The sequence below is a fragment of the Orbilia oligospora genome, assembly GCF_000225545.1.
Source record: "Orbilia oligospora ATCC 24927 unplaced genomic scaffold scaffold00080, whole genome shotgun sequence".
Lineage (NCBI taxonomy): Eukaryota > Fungi > Ascomycota > Orbiliomycetes > Orbiliales > Orbiliaceae > Orbilia > Orbilia oligospora.
Window position 1 is genome coordinate 187,266 of NW_011645637.1, and position 17,847 is coordinate 205,112.

At 45.1% G+C, this 17,847-nt stretch overlaps 6 protein-coding genes across 6 annotated transcripts; 5 read left to right on the forward strand and 1 right to left on the reverse strand.

Moving 5' to 3' along the window:
- Nucleotides 1-444: 444 nt before the first annotated feature.
- On the forward strand, nt 445-3,175 carry AOL_s00080g56 (uncharacterized protein; the record flags this gene model as incomplete). Its single annotated transcript, XM_011124431.1, has 8 exons — nt 445-475; nt 533-550; nt 611-677; nt 733-913; nt 978-1,052; nt 1,109-1,760; nt 1,818-2,095; nt 2,153-3,175. 8 exons carry the CDS (start codon nt 445-447, stop codon nt 3,173-3,175), a joined length of 2,325 nt encoding a protein of 774 aa, XP_011122733.1.
- A 498-nt stretch (nt 3,176-3,673) lies between these two features.
- AOL_s00080g57 (uncharacterized protein) lies at nt 3,674-4,514 on the forward strand (the record flags this gene model as incomplete). Its single annotated transcript, XM_011124432.1, has 4 exons — nt 3,674-3,757; nt 4,091-4,165; nt 4,234-4,425; nt 4,503-4,514. The coding sequence occupies 4 exons, from the start codon at nt 3,674-3,676 to the stop codon at nt 4,512-4,514; spliced, it is 363 nt and encodes a 120-aa protein (XP_011122734.1).
- A 2,638-nt stretch (nt 4,515-7,152) lies between these two features.
- Nucleotides 7,153-7,975, forward strand: AOL_s00080g58 (uncharacterized protein; the record flags this gene model as incomplete). Its single annotated transcript, XM_011124433.1, has 3 exons — nt 7,153-7,204; nt 7,313-7,561; nt 7,644-7,975. 3 exons carry the CDS (start codon nt 7,153-7,155, stop codon nt 7,973-7,975), a joined length of 633 nt encoding a protein of 210 aa, XP_011122735.1.
- A 274-nt stretch (nt 7,976-8,249) lies between these two features.
- Nucleotides 8,250-10,387, reverse strand: AOL_s00080g59 (uncharacterized protein; the record flags this gene model as incomplete). The annotated part of the gene is made up of 6 exons (XM_011124434.1): nt 8,250-8,450; nt 8,515-8,799; nt 8,861-9,811; nt 9,909-10,138; nt 10,237-10,300; nt 10,361-10,387. 6 exons carry the CDS (start codon nt 10,385-10,387, stop codon nt 8,250-8,252), a joined length of 1,758 nt encoding a protein of 585 aa, XP_011122736.1.
- Nucleotides 10,388-11,377: 990 nt separating this feature from the next.
- Nucleotides 11,378-14,617, forward strand: AOL_s00080g60 (uncharacterized protein; the record flags this gene model as incomplete). The annotated part of the gene is made up of 2 exons (XM_011124435.1): nt 11,378-13,911; nt 14,002-14,617. The coding sequence occupies 2 exons, from the start codon at nt 11,378-11,380 to the stop codon at nt 14,615-14,617; spliced, it is 3,150 nt and encodes a 1,049-aa protein (XP_011122737.1).
- Nucleotides 14,618-16,235: 1,618 nt separating this feature from the next.
- Nucleotides 16,236-17,511, forward strand: AOL_s00080g61 (uncharacterized protein; the record flags this gene model as incomplete). Its single annotated transcript, XM_011124436.1, has 4 exons — nt 16,236-16,499; nt 16,553-17,047; nt 17,109-17,408; nt 17,464-17,511. The coding sequence occupies 4 exons, from the start codon at nt 16,236-16,238 to the stop codon at nt 17,509-17,511; spliced, it is 1,107 nt and encodes a 368-aa protein (XP_011122738.1).
- Nucleotides 17,512-17,847: the final 336 nt, after the last annotated feature.

A 17,847-nucleotide genomic window follows, 5' to 3' on the forward strand; every position in this document is an offset into this window, starting at 1 on the left:
TTAGCTAACCAAGCTCTCTTGCAGTAACGCGTCGTCCGCCAACAACAACTCATAAAATTCAACATCACCTAGCTGTTATATATGTTATATGCACAGTACGTACATCGTGATGTCGAGTGGAAATAACAAATGCTAGCAAAGCTACGATATCGTAGGCAGCGCTCTGAAGATCATGCTATTTCTCCTTGATATCGTATATGAGCTTTGGCCGGGGCAGATTCTTTTTTTTCTCCCCGCCGGCTCTTCTCTTTTTCCTCACACTTGTCAGGTTGCTTCTAGAAGCTTGAAGCTAGATATCGATCACACAGCTACCTGAGAGGTACCACTTTATCCCCAGCGCTAAGAAATATCTCAAAGATGGTAAGCTTGCATTTCAGGAACCTAGTGTCTGTCTAGGTGTTTGTTATGGTATGGACTGTTGCTAACTAGTAGTATCATATGACCATGCAGTCGACCTTCAATGGCATCATAAAAGGTATGTATATGGCGCGTATTTCCTAGATATCAACATTGGAGTTGACCGAAAGATCAGAACTCTCAGGTATCCAATGTAAGATATCCTATCTCGAGTCTATATATATAGGGTATCATATTGATCATAAACTCCTAGTCGACTATTTCCGAAAAGTGGACGGAGCAGAGCCCTCTCTGGCTAACTTTCTCTCCCACATCCATTCGTATGTCTCCTATATTTCGCGGAACAAAAGATTAGTATCCTAATGCTCTACATAGGGACCATCTTACCGGTCTAGCGGGAAAGAGCTACCGAGCACCTTTTATATACTGCTCTGCTGCAACCAAGCAGTTGCTCTTAAAGCTCGAAAGACGACTCCATCGTTTCAACTATGCAAAAAAGCTGGTAGAAAGCCATGAGTATTCATATCTACATTATGCAAACAGAGATCGCATACTCGTAAGAGCTTTAATATCGAACCTTTTGTAATAATGGTTTGTGCTAACCTTGATTGCATATGTAGAGGGAACTCCCACTGGAGACGCCTACGGATATTGAACTCTGCCCCGGCTACACTATACGAGTAACACTATTCGATGTGAGTTCCCTAGTATACTTTTATATGATTGGTACGGCCGAGTAATATAACCATAGGCCAACCACTGTCCCGGTTCGACCATGTTCCTGGTCGAAGGAAGGGGCAAAGCGATTCTTTACACCGGTGACATAAGGGCCGAACCATGGTGGCTCGAAAAGCTCAAACGTAACCCAATACTTCTCCCATATTTCCGAGGTATCAAAACCCTCGACTGTCTCTACCTTGACACTACACACGCAAGCTTCGAAGCATCACATCTAACCTTCAGCTCCAAAGCCGACGGTATTGCTGATTTATTAACACAAATCTCAAAATACCCACCCGAGACAGTCTTCCATCTGAACACCTGGACCCTAGGGTACGAAGATGCGTGGGTCGCTCTTGCGTCGTACTTTAACACTCAAATCCATCTCGATGACTATCGTCTTGGATTATTTAATGCCCTTGGCTCAAGGGATTCAAAAAGTATTTGGGAACACGGCGCTTTCCTTCTGGGCCGTACACTTTCGCTCGCTGACACCGTTCTCACGGACGATAAGAACGTACGGTTTCACTCTTGCGAGCGGTGGTTGGAGTGTGAAGGGAGGGATAAAGCGAGGGAGGAAGGAAGATTGGTAGAGATCTCGCCGTTGGTGGCGAAGTATAGAGATTCAAATGGGACAGAGTATATGCTCAGGGAACCTGGTGAAGGTGGTGGGAATGTGGATGGTAAGCTTCTGGCTCCCATTTCAAACTATAAAAGTATACAAACTAACTTGTTCAAAGCAAACGCCGTCAATGAGATGTCTGGAGATCTTCTCTTGGAGCTAACGGCGATTGTAAAAGATCAAAAACTCTCAGAGCTGATCCAGCAGATCGATGTGAAGCCAGGATTCATCCTACCACTCGATGCTGCTGCTCCAGAATCTGATACTAAACTGGATGGATTTATCGAGATCATCAAGCGAAACCTAGAAGCCCTCATCATATCGCGAAAAGGAGAGCAATTGAAGACTGAGAGTCAACCTCGCGGCAAAGAAGCCTCTGCTCTTCCAAAATGGTTTGTAAGTTTCCGATTTCCTAACCCTCGATCTCCTATACATGTTTTAACAGATACATAGGGCTACCCGGCTTCCCGACACTCCTCATTCTCTGAACTTCAAGATTTCGTCAAAGCTCTCGCCCCGAAAGACGTCTACCCATGCGTCGCCGCTGATGGCTCTTGGTACCAAAAGGACACCATCCGAAAGCTATTCGGCAAGTACTGCAAAGGCACAGAGTTTGCATTCGATGTTGAACGAGCCCTGGACATAGATTTCGTCGCCGAGACAAGGCAGAATCTAGAATACCTCGAACTTCAAGAACAAAGGGCCGCCGGTATGGCAGAAGAATCACAACAAGCCCGTTCCCAACAAGTGTTTCGTTCTTCACAGGAAGAATACCTTGCGCACATACGAGGTCCTACGCAATCAGATGATTCAGAGATTAAAAAACAAGTAGATGACGCCGTTCGACGAATAAAACTCGATGAGCAATCTCATGCTACTTGTCTACCGGGAGACACTCAGGCAGATGAGTACGATCCCACAGATCCGAACATTGTTGCGAAAGTGGAAAGGGCAATTGAAGATGGCAAGTTATTGTCAAAATCAATATCGAATTTCAATCCTCGTGCCACAATCCAGGTTCACAGGACACCAGAAACATCCGAGATCCAAAAGCCTGAGGATGTACGAAAAGCACCAGCGATTTCTAGACGGAGACAAACAAAGGCGGGATCAGATATTATCCTTACTGCCTCACTAGATGAATACAAACGTGCTACAGTTCCTCTGAAGCGTTTCCATAGCGATTCTACTCACCCCCCCTCTCCGAATAAGAAGCAAAGTATCAGAAAAGTCGGCTACAACGATATCACTACAGCCAACGGCATGGTTTCTGAAGTACCATCAGAGAGGGTTTCTGACACGTTTGAGGAGAAAGATGACTCGCAGGACTCCCTACCTAGCAACATCGGCGACCTAGATAGGGAGAGAGTCAAGGAAGCCATGAAGGCCGTGCGGGAAGGCCGTTGGCTAGAGACGAGCAGTCGGTTGGGGTTTAATAATATGAACTGGAAGTATAAGAAAGAGAAGGAACTTTAAGCAGGATTTTTTGCGAGTATATTTACTAGCATTAAATGACGTTCCTGGTGATATGTACTAATAATACAGGCATGCGATTATCATGATCTATTGATAGTCTCGAGGCCAATAATCGATATCCAACCTGCATTGAATCCGACAAAATAAGCTTTGTGTTGCCATTGTAGTTCCATCGCCGTTTGCCCAAAACCCTAATCAAAACTGCCTATTCCATCACCTTGCCCTAATCCCCACCATGCAAACCCTTGCTCCATCCATCCAAACCAAACGCCAAGAAACCTTCAACACACCACGAAAAGACCGCCTATCCTCGCCCGACAGCTATTATCGCCAATCGTCTTTTTTTCCCCCAATCACCCATTTCAATACCCCGTCGACACATTTGTACGTACATAGCCTCTCTCGAAAAATAAAAATCGAAGAAATTATACACAAAGCTCGAAATTCGACTAACTTGGGTTCTCAGATTTTACCCTCTTCCTCTCCAACCTATTTACAATGGCACCACCAAAGTCGAAGCCAGGCAGGTCGGCTATTGCTGACGTTGTCACCCGGGAATACACGATTCACATGCACAAGAGGGTACAGATCCTATTTACCTATGTTATTGAGATTTGAGGGATGTCATGATGGTTCTCTTGGAAATATGGGCCGGGAGGAAAGGGTGATAAACCAGGTTATGGATAGAGTAGAGGAATGATGGATATGAAGACAACAGTGTGAACGTGGGTGGGAGACGATATATCGCCAATCTGGAGGGGTTTATACGGCAGAAACACGACTTGAACGATATGAAATAGCTTAAAAACGAATCATCCGACATACAAGAGAGACTAAGGAGGAGGAACTAGAGACCATCATGACATTTGGCTATCTAGTGTCATGCAGCTGCTAACGCCTCAATCCAATATACAGGTACACGGCGTCTCCTTCAAGAAGAGAGCACCAACTGCCATCAAGGAGATCAAGGCTTTCGCACACAAGCAGATGGTACATACAACCCGAGAATACCAAATTATCAAATCGACCATAAATTCCGCTAACATAGCGAAAATTAGGGCACATTCGATGTCCGTCTGGACCCCCAGTTGAACAAGGAAGTCTGGAAGCAGGGTATCAAGGGTGTCCCATACCGTCTCCGTGTCAGAATCTCGAGAAAACGTAACGACGAGGAAGGTGCCAAGGAGAAGCTGTACAGCTTCGTTGAGGCCGTTGCTGTCAAGAATCCTAAGGGACTGCAGACTACTGTTGTATGTTTTTTTTTCAGATTCCCAAAAAACATATCATTCTGGATGGAAGGATACTAATATATCTCTTTTTATTACAGGTCGATGCTTAGTTTCCTTTAGCCCGATTTTCCTGTCCCTTTCCCGTTCCTGGCCGGTTTTTGAATGCAATTCTATTACTACACTTACTACTACTTATTTCCCCTTTTTTTTACGATTTTTTTTTCCTCCTCTGGGTGTTCAAAAAATCCTCTCTGTTTCTCTTTTTTTTTATCCTGCGCAGTTGTAATACCACCAACTACTACGACACAGACCCATTTTTTCGATTCGGTGTTCATATACAAAACCTCCTCCAAACCACACCTTTCTTAACGATTATCCGACCTCTCTCGACCTCTCATCAACGGACGTTTCTTCGCTGGGGATGAAAAAATGAAGATACGAAATATATACAGCTATTAGATACCTTTTTCTCTTTTTGTGAATAGCATGGAGGAAGGGGATTATCAATGAACATTTCTTGAGGAAGCCTTTTTTTTCTTCTCGTCGGCTTATTTTTGTAGATGGTGATATCGTACGTAGTGCTATAGTCGTGTGAACTACGCCATGACTTTAAATTTAGCTGTATCTGTATCAGATGCCATATGAGAGGCTACTGGAATCATAGGCCCATACTCGAGATGTACCTGTTGACTTTATATTACTCATCTATTCAACCATGCCAAAGACTAAACCCATCAGTCGAATCATCAACTCTGCCTGAACCAATCCGAATAAAACCCATCCACACCCATAAATACCTACAAACTCACAATTAACGAAACCCCTGCATCACAACAGGAACATCAACCCCACTCTTTACCCAATAATACATCTCAATACAACCATCACATAACCTCCGCGAACGAACGAACTCATTATTTTGAGGACATGCTCTGTGCATAATAGGGTATTGGTAGTATGTAGTTGATATATCCTTGGCTATTGTGGTGTTTGGAGTCGGAGGGGTTTGTACATGCTGCTGTTGGTGATGTTGACGTTGGCTGGAAGGGGGTTTTAATGGTAGAAAGGGGTATTGAAGGGGGTTGGAGTTGTTATTGTTACCGCTGCATGGGATGTTACGTCTGTCGGTGTGGCCGCAGGTGTGGGTTGTTATGTGGATACACATTTTGGGGGTGGTTTTGGGGGGTGGTTTTGGGGGGTATTGGTTGGTATATGAGAGTTGCTATTAATGTTGATGTTTTGTTTTGAGTGATTGATAGCATTGGCGAGTCTTTTGAAAGGACTTAAGGAAGGAAGGAGGTACTCGAAAGTATTTACTATGTCGTCGTAGTTACCAGGAGAGTGAGAGCTTCATATATTCGTTCGAGCGTGTATATCTCGACCTCGTCGCCCAAGGTACTATAATACCTCCAAAAGAAAGACGTTAGAGATAACTGCTTCAGAATCCCATAAACACCTATATCCTACCAATTACTCAACCCGCGCGCTGAAGCATTTTAATCCAATTGCAAAAAGTGACCAATCATAACGTATTAAGAGTATATGGGGTCTCTGTAAAGCGAACTCCATCCTTAATACTCCTGTCCCTCAAACCTCCAAACAGGTCTCAACATCAACGCCTCCGCAAACTTTTTATACTTTTTCATATCCCCACCACACGCCTTCCAATGATTCAACGCCCGCACAGCAATAACAGCATATGCTTCGTTTTCGAGGTATGAACATTGAGGACATAACTGTTGAAGAACAGTTGAAGATGTGATCTTTTTGCAACGTTTGAGTTTGCAGGTATTGCTTGCGGGGCGGGTGGTGGTTGTATGTTGGCAGTGGGTGTGGATTGTTTGGGTTAGGCACATTTTGGGGGTTTTGCGGACATGCTGGGTTGCGTATCGCTTGGGGTATTATATTGACGGCGTGAATGCCGGCTGGGATTGTAGTAGTCCCGGTTCCGCTAGTAGCTAGGGAGCTAAAGATGGGCTTTTATGATTGCATTGGTCAATTGGTTATCAAAAAATATTTCGATTATAGTCGATTTACGATAGCCCTCCATATACGAAGTGATTAGATATCGATAGCCCCGAGGTAGTCTAGTTGGGCCCCGAGGTAATATTCGATAGTTTCATTGCTGTATATCATGCCACGTGCGTGTGGCCACATGGTGGTAAGTTTCAAAGTTCTTTAATATAAAATCGAATGGTAGGGTAAATTAATAGACTCTAATATCATAATTATATGACTTTCCTTCCTTTAATTGGAACTTTCTTGATTCCATGGGCCTATGATTCATAAAAATGTGACAATCTGAAACTTGAGGTTACACCGCTGGCTTAATATTGATAAACTAAAAAATGCTAAGGCTGAAGATTATAAATTAGGTTGCGTATTTGTAAGTGATATAGGCTATTTAATATGATAATCTCTATAACAGGTATAGAAATCGATTTTTACGAAAACGGGTCCTGTAAATAGTTAGTAGCAAGCATCTGAGCCATAGTAAGCCAAGTACGTACCTATCCGAGAAAGAAGTGTTGATGTTGTTGGAATCTTCTCGAACACAGCCACATCTCTCGCTTCTGTGGCTTTGTCAGCCACCCATCTTAAAGAAACTCGTCCTCCAGCCTTTTACCGTCGTTGCCATCACCAACCTTTCATCAGCCTTGCAATTTCGCGACGAAGCTTCCTTCAACCTCAAAAATAGCTTTAAAAACACTACAAATTACGTCGCAGTAATCATCATAACCCTTCAAAATGGCAAATTATCTCGCCTCTATTTTTGGTACCGAACAGGACAAAGTCAACTGTAAGTCCCCCCAGATTCTCTAGGGAAAAAAAAAACACGTCCCCAAAAACTTCAATGATTGAAAAAAAGGAACAGTCGAAAGCTGACATCACTATTTACCACTTATAGGCTCTTTCTACTACAAAATCGGCGCCTGCCGTCATGGCGACAGATGTTCTCGTAAACACGTCAAGCCGTCATATTCGCAAACCGTCCTCCTCCCGAATATGTACCAAAACCCGGCATTCGACCCAAAAAATAAAATGAACCCCAACCAGTTACAAACACACTTCGACGGGTTCTACGAAGATATTTGGTGTGAAATGTGCAAGTACGGAGAAATTGAGGAGTTGGTTGTTTGTGACAATAACAATGATCGTAAGTTACCCTTCTTTCTCCTCCAGACGGGACAATTGCGAGATTAGGTGAGCTAACTGATATTTTTGGGTACGTACGTAAGACCTCATTGGCAACGTCTATGCCCGTTTCAAATTCGAAGAAGACGCTCAGAAGGCTTGCGACGAGCTAAATCAACGATGGTACGCTGCCCGACCGATATACTGCGAACTTTCGCCCGTTACAGATTTTCGAGAAGCTTGCTGTAGGCTTAATTCTGGGGAAGGATGTCAAAGAGGAGGGTTTTGCAATTTCATACATAGGAAAGAGCCGACGAAGGAAATGGATAGGGATTTGGAATTGAGCACCAAGAAATGGTTGAGGATTAGAGGGAAGGACGAAAGGGAGGCCACCAGGAGTCCGTCACCAGTATTTGAGGGAAGAACTAGAGCCTAGTTGGGAGAAGAAAGAAAAAATCTCTGTGGGAAGTGGATAATTTGCCGATCTTAACTTTTATAGCGGCGGAGCAGCCCATTACGCGCTATGTTCGTTGACATTCAGGTAATAGACAATATGACTTGCATGAAATTGTACGATAGGGCTGAAGTTATAGAATTATAGGCGCATCAATTTCGAGGATCCTTCCTTTTTCACGTTCTAATAACTTAGGTGGTGAGGCTGTCCGATGTGAAAACATATCTCTGGATCGTCTTCGAACTAATGGGGGGTCTTATAGACAAGATACCAGAGCTGTGAGCATTTCCCTAGTCCCTTTGCCCTCCTCGGTTGATTCGTCCAGTCCATCCAACTGCTCGACTAGGGTGGCTTTAACATCTTCTAGTGACTTGTTGGACTTCTCCAGAAGTTCGGTTGCACGCTTCCGTGCACCATCGTCTTCAGCCACTAACCAGCTTACAACCTGGTCCAGAATCTATGTAGTAATCGTGAGCAAATCGAGTATTCAACATGGTCGGTTGTAGCTCTAGCTAGCTTACCTGAAAGCAGAATAAACCGGCATCTAACCGCCTTAAATCCCATTCGTCCTCTCTTTCTTCGATTTCTTCTGCAGTAGCCTTCTGCTTTTCCGCGGCAACTTCGCTATCTACTGCCGATACCCGCCTCGAGTAGTCATCTCGAAGCGACATGATTTTAACTAATTTTTCATAGTCTTTCTCTACGAACTTGGCGAGTGTTCTTATCCGGGGAGCTGAATCGGCGGGGAGATTTCGGAGCAATGAAGCAAAAATTCCCAATAGGTGCTCTGTGACTTGAGCATCTTGCTGCGAACCAATTATAAGTATGGGTCTCTAGTATGCGTATCAACCGGGGGAGGGGTTTTACCTTCTTCATAAACGATCCAAAGAGCGTCTTCAACCCCTGAGCCTCTACCAACTGCTCACATACCACCCCTCCATATAGGCCACTGCATGCGTGATCAACTAATCGCAAGGCTCTCCCTTTACTCATCTTCCCTTCTCTTATCATAATCAAACATAACTCCACACCCTCGGCCTCCACGAGTTTCTCCTTCCCTTCCTTCTCATCCACCAAGCATATTAAAGTGTCAAACATATTCTCGAACAATTCTTCCTCCTCTCCACCTTTCGTAGGATCCCGTTTCCTGTAGGGGCTCAAAAGTTGAAGCAAAACATCCACACCATCAATCTCAACCAATCGCTTCCGATTTTGTGCCGATGACTGTACTAAGATTGACAGTATCTCTGCCGCATACTGTTTATTCTGGCTAACCGGTGACTCCTTGATCTTAATCCTTTCCAGTAACCATCCCAAAACCTTTGTCTCCTTTACAACCCGCTCTGAAACCGCCTGATTTGAAGCTAAGTTTTCGAACACCGAAAGAGTATGATAGATCCCATTCCGATCTTCATCGTTATCCTCCTTCAACCGCTCCAGATTCTGTGTGAGCATATCTAACAACTGTGCGTCAATCATGGTATTCACCAGCACATTCCACTGCTCCGGATCGGCCTCCACCTCGTCGCCCGTAAGTTCGCCGATAATTTGTACTACTGCTATAGCAATATCTGTGTTTTCGTGACTTAGAAGTCCGACTAGTGATCCCAGACACCCCATGTTTGCAAATTCCTCGTATAGTTCCGGGTGTTCGGCTAGGATTGCGAGGTTCTTGACTTCGACGTCAAGTTCTGCTTCGGACTCCATGAATTTCGACGGGTCGTCTTCGAATTTGGCGCGCATTTCGGCGTTTTTGGATATTTTCTTTTCGAAGTTCAAAGCGAGTTTTCGGAGGTAGGGGAGGTCGATTTTCTCGGGCTAGAGGATATAACCATATATATTTGTTAATTAAACTCCGCGAGTATATATAACCTGTAGAAAGAGAATATATAGAGAAAAAAAGAGGTTAACGTACCCCTTGATCCTCCTCGTCTTCCATGAAATCCAAAATCTCTTTCTCCCGCTGAGTAATCCCACCACCGAAGAACCTTCCACCCTCTTCATCTTCTAGATCTTCGTCTGCTTCGGCAGTAAAGTCTTCATTGGTATCCATATCGACGTCATCGTCTGGCGCGTCTTCGACTGCTGCATTGCGAGCTTTGCCCTTGCCGTTTAGCTCGACACGATTGGCTTTATACCTATCATCTAAATAGAAGGGTATGATTGATTAGACAGACGTTGGGGAATAGCTTTGGAAGCTATGTAACCTAGGTAGATAGGCGCGCTTTGGGGTACGGACGTACTGGGACTTTCGATTGGAGGCTCTAGTTTGCGCTTTTTGATGTTCGAAGGGGGGATTGCGGGTTTCTGAAGAAGCTTTGTTAGTCTATAGAAATGCGATTTAGAAGGTGATAAGGGGAAACTGACCTTGAAGAGACTTTCGAAGGCAGACATGGTTAGGATGTTGATGGTGGTGATTTACCTTGGGAGTTGAGCAATTGACAATTGAGGTTGGGGTGATATGGCGGTGCACGTCAAGTTGACCATCGGTGTGGCGCAGGACTTTGAGACTGTTAAATCCGGTGCGATACGAAAGAGGCATAGAGCCAACCCAACCAGAGAAGCTGAATATGCAACATATGAAGCCGGAATTCTGCGTTGTATTTCTATATATCCTGCCAGTCTTATAATTGAACCAGTCTCGACACTAAACCAGCTTAGCTCAGGAATTGAACAGTCTCGAAACTAGAACAGCTAAGCAAAGATAATTGAGCTTGAGCAATTGAGCACAAGTTGTTTAGTACCGAGATTGTAATTGAACCATAGTCTCATAACCAGACCGTAATTGAACCAAATTGTGCAGATGATATCCCAGATTCGAGGCTGTATTTATCTCGATCTTATTGAATCCAGTGTGTATCGTAGATAGAGCAACGGTAGATAGGAATACTGAGCTACCAGCACTTAAGCATACTTGAGAAGTTGACCTGTTTAGATATCAATCAATATAGCGGGTTGTGGTTTCAATGCAATACGATTTACTACCAATACTCTCCAGCTGCAGCCTATTAGGCATTCTCAGCGACGGCTGTTTTCTTTCCCTTAGTCTTTGTTCTTGCCAACCCCTCTCCAATCCAGCTACCCCATCACATCACCATCACATCACCACCATCGCCACCATCAACACCAATCAATCAACCAACCAACCAACCATCGACAATCTTATAACTCAGGAATCGATTACATTTGTCCTCCACTGCCGTTTTTATCATCATCAACCATCATTATCATCATCAAAACCGTTGTTTTGTCTTCGAGCTCTTCTTCATCCTTCATCCTCTCGCCTTCCATTTTGTGTCAGCCTCGACTTGAGCAGATCCAAACTATTATTTTTCTCTCCTAGTAATCGTTTCACCAAGGCCTAAAACAAGAGGGTAAAACATCATGGCAGATGAAACTACTTACACCTTCCCGGCCAGTTCGCTAGACCGCGGCTCCGGTTCCCAGGCGGTGGAACGTCCAAGCAAGAGGCTGCGGAAAAGGACCAACCTGATCTTTAACCAAAGATACGACCCCATAACTATGGTTATGAAGTGGCGAAACGGCGAGAAAAGTGCCGAGCTTCTCTGCGAGGGCCAAAAAACAAACACCAGGCTCAAAGTGTTCCACCAACCCAACGGCCTAAAGACGATGTGCTTTTTCTGCCCGATGCCTTCCAGGAACAAACCTAATAACATCGCGGACCTTCAGTTCATCCAGTTCCACGATGACAGCGTAAATATTAGGGCCCTAATGTTCTCCAAGGACGGCACACTATGGTCACCGGGCGAAAACGGGAAACCGAACCCCGATGATCATTATATGATTGTTAGCATCAGGTTTGATATCCCATACCCAAACCAGCTGCCACCCAAAGATGATCGTACCAATCACCATTCTATCGATTGGAGGATTTTCGATTCCATTGCAGGCATAAAAGGTGGTTTGTTGGAAATGAGATTCAAACCATGGCTTGACCTCTACAACTGGATCCTGAAGATACAAGAACCAGTCAATATCACCTACCAACAAAAGGTGTTAGATCGTTGGTGGCGGGATCGCAGGGAATTCGAAACGACATGGCGCCCTATAGTTAAAAGGGAATACGAGCAGCTGAAAGCGGAAACGGAAAAGCATATCATAACGGACCTTCTAGCGGAATTTGAGGAGCTCCAAGTCTTTTCCAATGACAAGCTTGAACCCGCGGCGGATTTAACTGAGGAAGACTTACCAAAAAGGGGATCCAAATTTTTCAGGGTCACTCTCTGTCCAGGTCCTAATTTTAAACTTCCTCTAGATAATAACAACCAGCCTCTAAAGATAGAGTGCAAAGAAGGCTCGAAATTTCGGCTCCGTTGGCCCGTCCCCGGGAAGAAACACGCTTTCTTTGAACTCAAGGGCACGGTTTCCGCCGAAGATGAATACAGATCCGAAACATCCCCAGGCATCGTGGCCAGCATGGTGATACCGATCAACCGGCAAACAGACCCTCGGAAGGCGGCCGTATTTAGTCTCCAAATGGTCGCCGACAGGACAATCTACGACCGCCAAGTTCAGGCCATCAAAAATTTGGCGAAACCTCGGCCTAAAGTCGAAGACATACTGAAACCGGAAGAAGTACTACTTCTGGGCAAACCTGCATCACCGATATTGCTGAGCACAGAAGTTGACCTCCGCGCCATCTGGCGAAAGTCACTATTCTCGGGCGGCTTAGACGAGTCCCAAATGTCAGCTGCAATGAAATGCCTCCAGTATAACGCCTCAGTTATCCAAGGGCCTCCCGGTACCGGCAAATCTTTCACCGTCATCCAAACTGTGATTGCTTTTCTTCGAGCCCAAATTGCATTAGCCTTTGAGAATATTCGGCTCGAAATTAGATCGTGGGATAAAGAGCAATGGGAAAGAGAAAAAAGGGAGGCCGAGGAGACGAGGGCTGCCCCTTGTGAGGCCACTGGAACAACCGATACCAAAGAAGATGTCGAAATAAATGATGCCATTGGATCCCCAGGTTCGGAAACCGTCTCCGTGAAGTCGAATCAAGAGTACATACGGCCTCGGCCCTCTCTAGAGGATTGGCATAAGCGAGTACCCCATGTATTAGTGACGGCAGGTTCCAACTATGCGGTGAACCAGTTGTTAAGGATTTGGCATAACTTCGTCAATCAGCCGGGTTACAGCGATCTCTTAGACAGAGTTGACCCATTGGTGGTCAGATATGTCGCGGAGAATTTATATCATTTCCAACCCGGTGATAAGTCTGGCAGTGCAGAAGCGGCCTCGATTACCGAACTGAAACATGTCCATGGCGACGATGTCGACTACGACGATGATAGGTGGTCAACGCCCTTGCTTCTCGAAGTTCGAGACTCCAAGAAAACACAGTTTCCCTCTCAATATTCACACTTAGTAAAACAACAGACTCTCTTTCCAGGTCGATACGAAAGTCTCATTGACCTCAAAAGAAGAGTTGCCTCGGGAACAGCAAACGACGAGGTCCTTGGAGAGATACACGACCTAACCATGGAAATCAACAACATGCTATTTTCCAATTCCCTAGTAGTGTTCTCGACGACGAGTTCCAGCGGTGGGTTTACAGTCAGCGCTCACTTCAAACCCGATGTTGTGATTATCGACGAGGCTGGTCAACTCTCAGAGGTTGATACTTGTGTCGGGTATGCTAGTTCAATCGGTGTCGGACAGATCATTCTGGCAGGCGATCACGTCCAACTACCCCCAATCAATACCCACAGCATTCCTTTTTTACAGATGTCTGGTTTAGAAAAAATTGCGAACATAAAAGGCGCCGACAGTGGGGTATTAACAACGGACCAGGACGTTGTCGGGCCTGGACCCCAATGGGCTCTACTCCGGCACAACTATCGCTCGGTGAGGGGGATTGTCCAACCAGTGTCCCAGATGTTTTACGACGGGCTCCTAAGGTAAGCAATCACACCGTCCCAATGCAGCACCATGACCAAAGAAGGGAGAGATGGATAGAGTGGAATTACAGCGGCTAATTGGGTAATTAGACATACGATCGAGAATACGAGAGAAGAAGATATATTTATGAGGGTATGGACGCGGGGGCGTACAAAGGAGGTTAAGGATGACCCATCAGAGGCGCCTTGTATCCTTTGGCACAATGTTCCACAAGACTCCGTTACGGACGACCCGGTTTCCACAAGCAAACTCAACTACATTTCTGCAGATTTGATTGTCCAACTTCTGTCGATCATCGGATCGGAGGGTAACGCATGGGCAATCGATCCCAGGGATATCGTTGTCATTCCGATGTACTCCGCTCAAGTGGGAGTCATCAGAAAGGTCATGAAGGAAAAGCTCGAAGGGGATATGCGAAATGTCAAAGTCGCAACGGTCGATAGCTTTCAAGGGCAAGAGTGCCCATATGTGATTATCGACCTTGTTAGGTCGACAATTGATGGAGCCCGCCCACTTGGATTTCTCCGTGATCGGCGACGCATCAACGTCGCAATATCCCGAGCCAAGCTGAAGACTATTATATTCGGGGACATAACGATGTACAGTCAAAGCGAGGAGTTCCAATACGGGCACAGGAGCAAGTGTTTATTTAACTTGGCCCAAGAGATCCTGTACAAGGAAAGTCAAAGTCTGCGTGAATACTGAAAAAAGACCGTCTGCCACATATACTCTGCCGTATATCTTAAGCATGTACATAGCTCCAGTTCTTAGCTCCTCCTACCATGTCTCCCTTTCTGCTACTGTCCTTCTGCCCCTATATGTATACAATTAACCTAGCCAACCGTCCGCAAATTTGTCGGGCCCCTAGTACTAGTGGACGACATGAATCAACTAGGTTTCTCAAAAATGAATTTAGTAAAGGTTTAGAAATTCTTCGGGGTGCAAGATTAGGTAACGTACGTAACTCCTGCATTAGAAAGAGATTGTTTCCTAGTAGAATCTTCCGGGCCTAGGCCTAGGGGCGAGGCAAGGTCGAATATCAATGCAACGTAGTAGAGTATAGCGAAGCTAAGTTCACGTTCAATGTATACATTCGTATAGTATCTACGTGGTCCTGGAGGCAAGACGGGTGCATGCAAGTTCACACAAGAATGGAAGTGTTGGAGCCTGGTCTCGAGGCTATGTTGGAGCTAGTTTACGTGTTGTGTGGTTTACCCAGTCTCGTTACCTAAGTAGACCAGACTACATGTACCCTCAGCGTAACTAGCTGCAATATTGAATATTGTTAGTCTCGTGACGTCACCTACGCTCAAATCTGGCCGGGGCCAGGGCTGAATGACAGGTAGGGTGTTGTTTTCGGTAGCGACGCACATATACAACACGCCAGCTCTCATTCAGCACCTGGGTTTTGCATGGTCCCAGACGTTTTTGTGTTAAACATCACTATTTTATCTTCTCATCCTCCACCATGCTATCTCATCCTCCACCATGCTATCCCCTCCTCCTTTACCATCCTTTCATGATAGACTCGGTTGAGCAATCATGCATTTCCATACCTTCTAAACACAATCGCTACTTGTTTTTTTTCTCTTTCGTGCTAGACTCGGTTGAGCAAGCACGTGTTCCCAATCTCTTCTGAACATCATGCTATCCCATCTTCCCCTTCACCATCCTTCCATGCTAGGCTCGGTTGACCCTTTCATGCTGGGTTCGGTTGAGCAAGCACGCATCTCTCTCCTGAACAACAACAATATACCATCCCATCATCCCATCATCCCATCACCCCATCTCCTCCTTCGCTATCTCTTCGTGTTAGACTCGGTTGAGCGAACACGATTCTGATTTTTTTTTCTTTCCTATTAATCTGTTGTGAGGATGTCCAGCATTTCTTCAGAAAGTGTGTCTGAACGATAAGCTATACGACACGAAGAAGCCTGGCTCACCATCGGCATCTCATCCTCGGACACTAATTAGCCACAAGTGTGGCGCAGTACATACCTACAAGTCCGGAGTATGTGCTCAAGCTATATATGTCTATGGCTCGTGGCGATGCCCTCGTGTCGGCAATATCGATCGATCAAAAGCGATCTCAGGATAAACCCGCAACAGCGAATCAATCCTTTGATTCAGAATTATCCATTCACAATTTAAATAATTCGCATATTTCTCCACCTAAAGATTCGCCTTCTAGTTTTGCATTCTCTTGCCCAGATATAAACTCGGAGAGTCTCTCGTTCATTCACTTATTGGTTTGTCCAGGATCCCGTCCCTTATAGCATGCATAAATATTCCCTGTACGACTACGCTAGTGCTAACATTCAAGATGTCGAAACAAGTGTCAATTCCTTTGATACGGAGCACTATTGCACCGTTTCCTACTCTCGATCTACCAGCGACAGAAGCTCGATTAGGGGAAGTCCTCGGAAACCCCGATATTCAGGATTATATAAGGAACGCCTTCCCAGATATCATAGATCCAAAGTTGAGCTGTCAGATGCCAACTAAACCTAGAAACATAAAGAAAACTCTGAATATGACGCCTGAGAATTTCCAAAAACTCGGCGGTGTTTTAAGCGTGACCTCGAAAGTAAGTTCCAAACCTTCGTTACCCGAAATAGGGCAGTTACTGACTACGTTAAGTCCGAATCCCTCTACAAGTCGATGGTTACGCAGAGTGCCGAAGACCATGGTCTGGATGGCGAAAGCAGCGATATTATGATGCTGGTGCAACAACTACGCAACGATTTAATATCGCAGGGGGCCCAATTGAGCGCTCAAATGGAGGCATCGAGAATTCAAAGGGAGGCGCAACAAAAACTTGAGGCCAAATCGAATACCCAAATGGAAGCATTGAAGATTCAAACGGAGGCACAAAAAAAACTTAAAACCCAATTGAGCGCCCAAACGAAGGCATTGAAGGTTCACGCGGAAGTGCAACAAAAGCTTAAGGCCCAATTGAGCGCCCAAACAGAGGAATTGAAGGTTCAAACGGAGGAGCAACAAAAACTTAAGGCCAGATCGAATGCCCAAACGAAGGCGCAACAGAAACTCGAAGCTAAATCGAATGCCCAGGCGGAGGCACAACATGGACTCGAGGCCGAGGTTCAGTCCCTGAAGAAAAAAGTGGAAATGCTCGTAAGTTTCTAAGCAAACACTTAACTCTTCCACATTATTAACGAGTGGTTGCTTTCGGCAGAGCGACTTCGGAGAGCTTCATATACGCATTTTGATAAATATTGCCTTTCAAAAATCGAAAGCTCAAGGGCATACCTATGCATCTAAAGCCCAGTTCTTGACCAGAAGCGACGCACTCACAGCAGAGACCAAAAAGTTCTTCAAAACGCTTGTAAGAAGCGGCACATACAAGCAGATCCATCAAACCAGTCACTTTACAAGACTCGGATATATCGCACAGACGATACAATCACTGGTGAGTCAGGGTTCTGCCGCACCGTATGAAGAATTGTTCACATATTGTTTCCAATCAACAATTCAGGTAAGTTAAGCCAAGTTGTTCAGAAATATATACATAGTCTAATGTTTGCTATCAGGATTCAATGGATTCGATGGATTCCGTCGATGACCTCCAGTCTGAATGATATTCTGTTGTAAATACTATTTCTACACTCTCAAGCACTCTCTATCAGTCTACATGTAGGCTGCTCGAAGCCACTCTTGTTTTCCCCTTGCGAGTTTGCCCTGCCCCAGGCGCTATGCAACTTTTTTCTTCAAATATTTACCTCTTACGCACAAGGAACTTACCTCATTTTTTTTCCGCCACCGTCTTACAGTTCGTTTTCCTTTTCAAAATCCGATAATGGGCACATGTATGATCAGTTTCATGAACTCTCTAGGCCCCCCAAAGTTACCACTCAAACCAAGGCTCCAATTAACTTAGGCCCACAGAATAGATAGTCTTACTTCAAATCCCACTA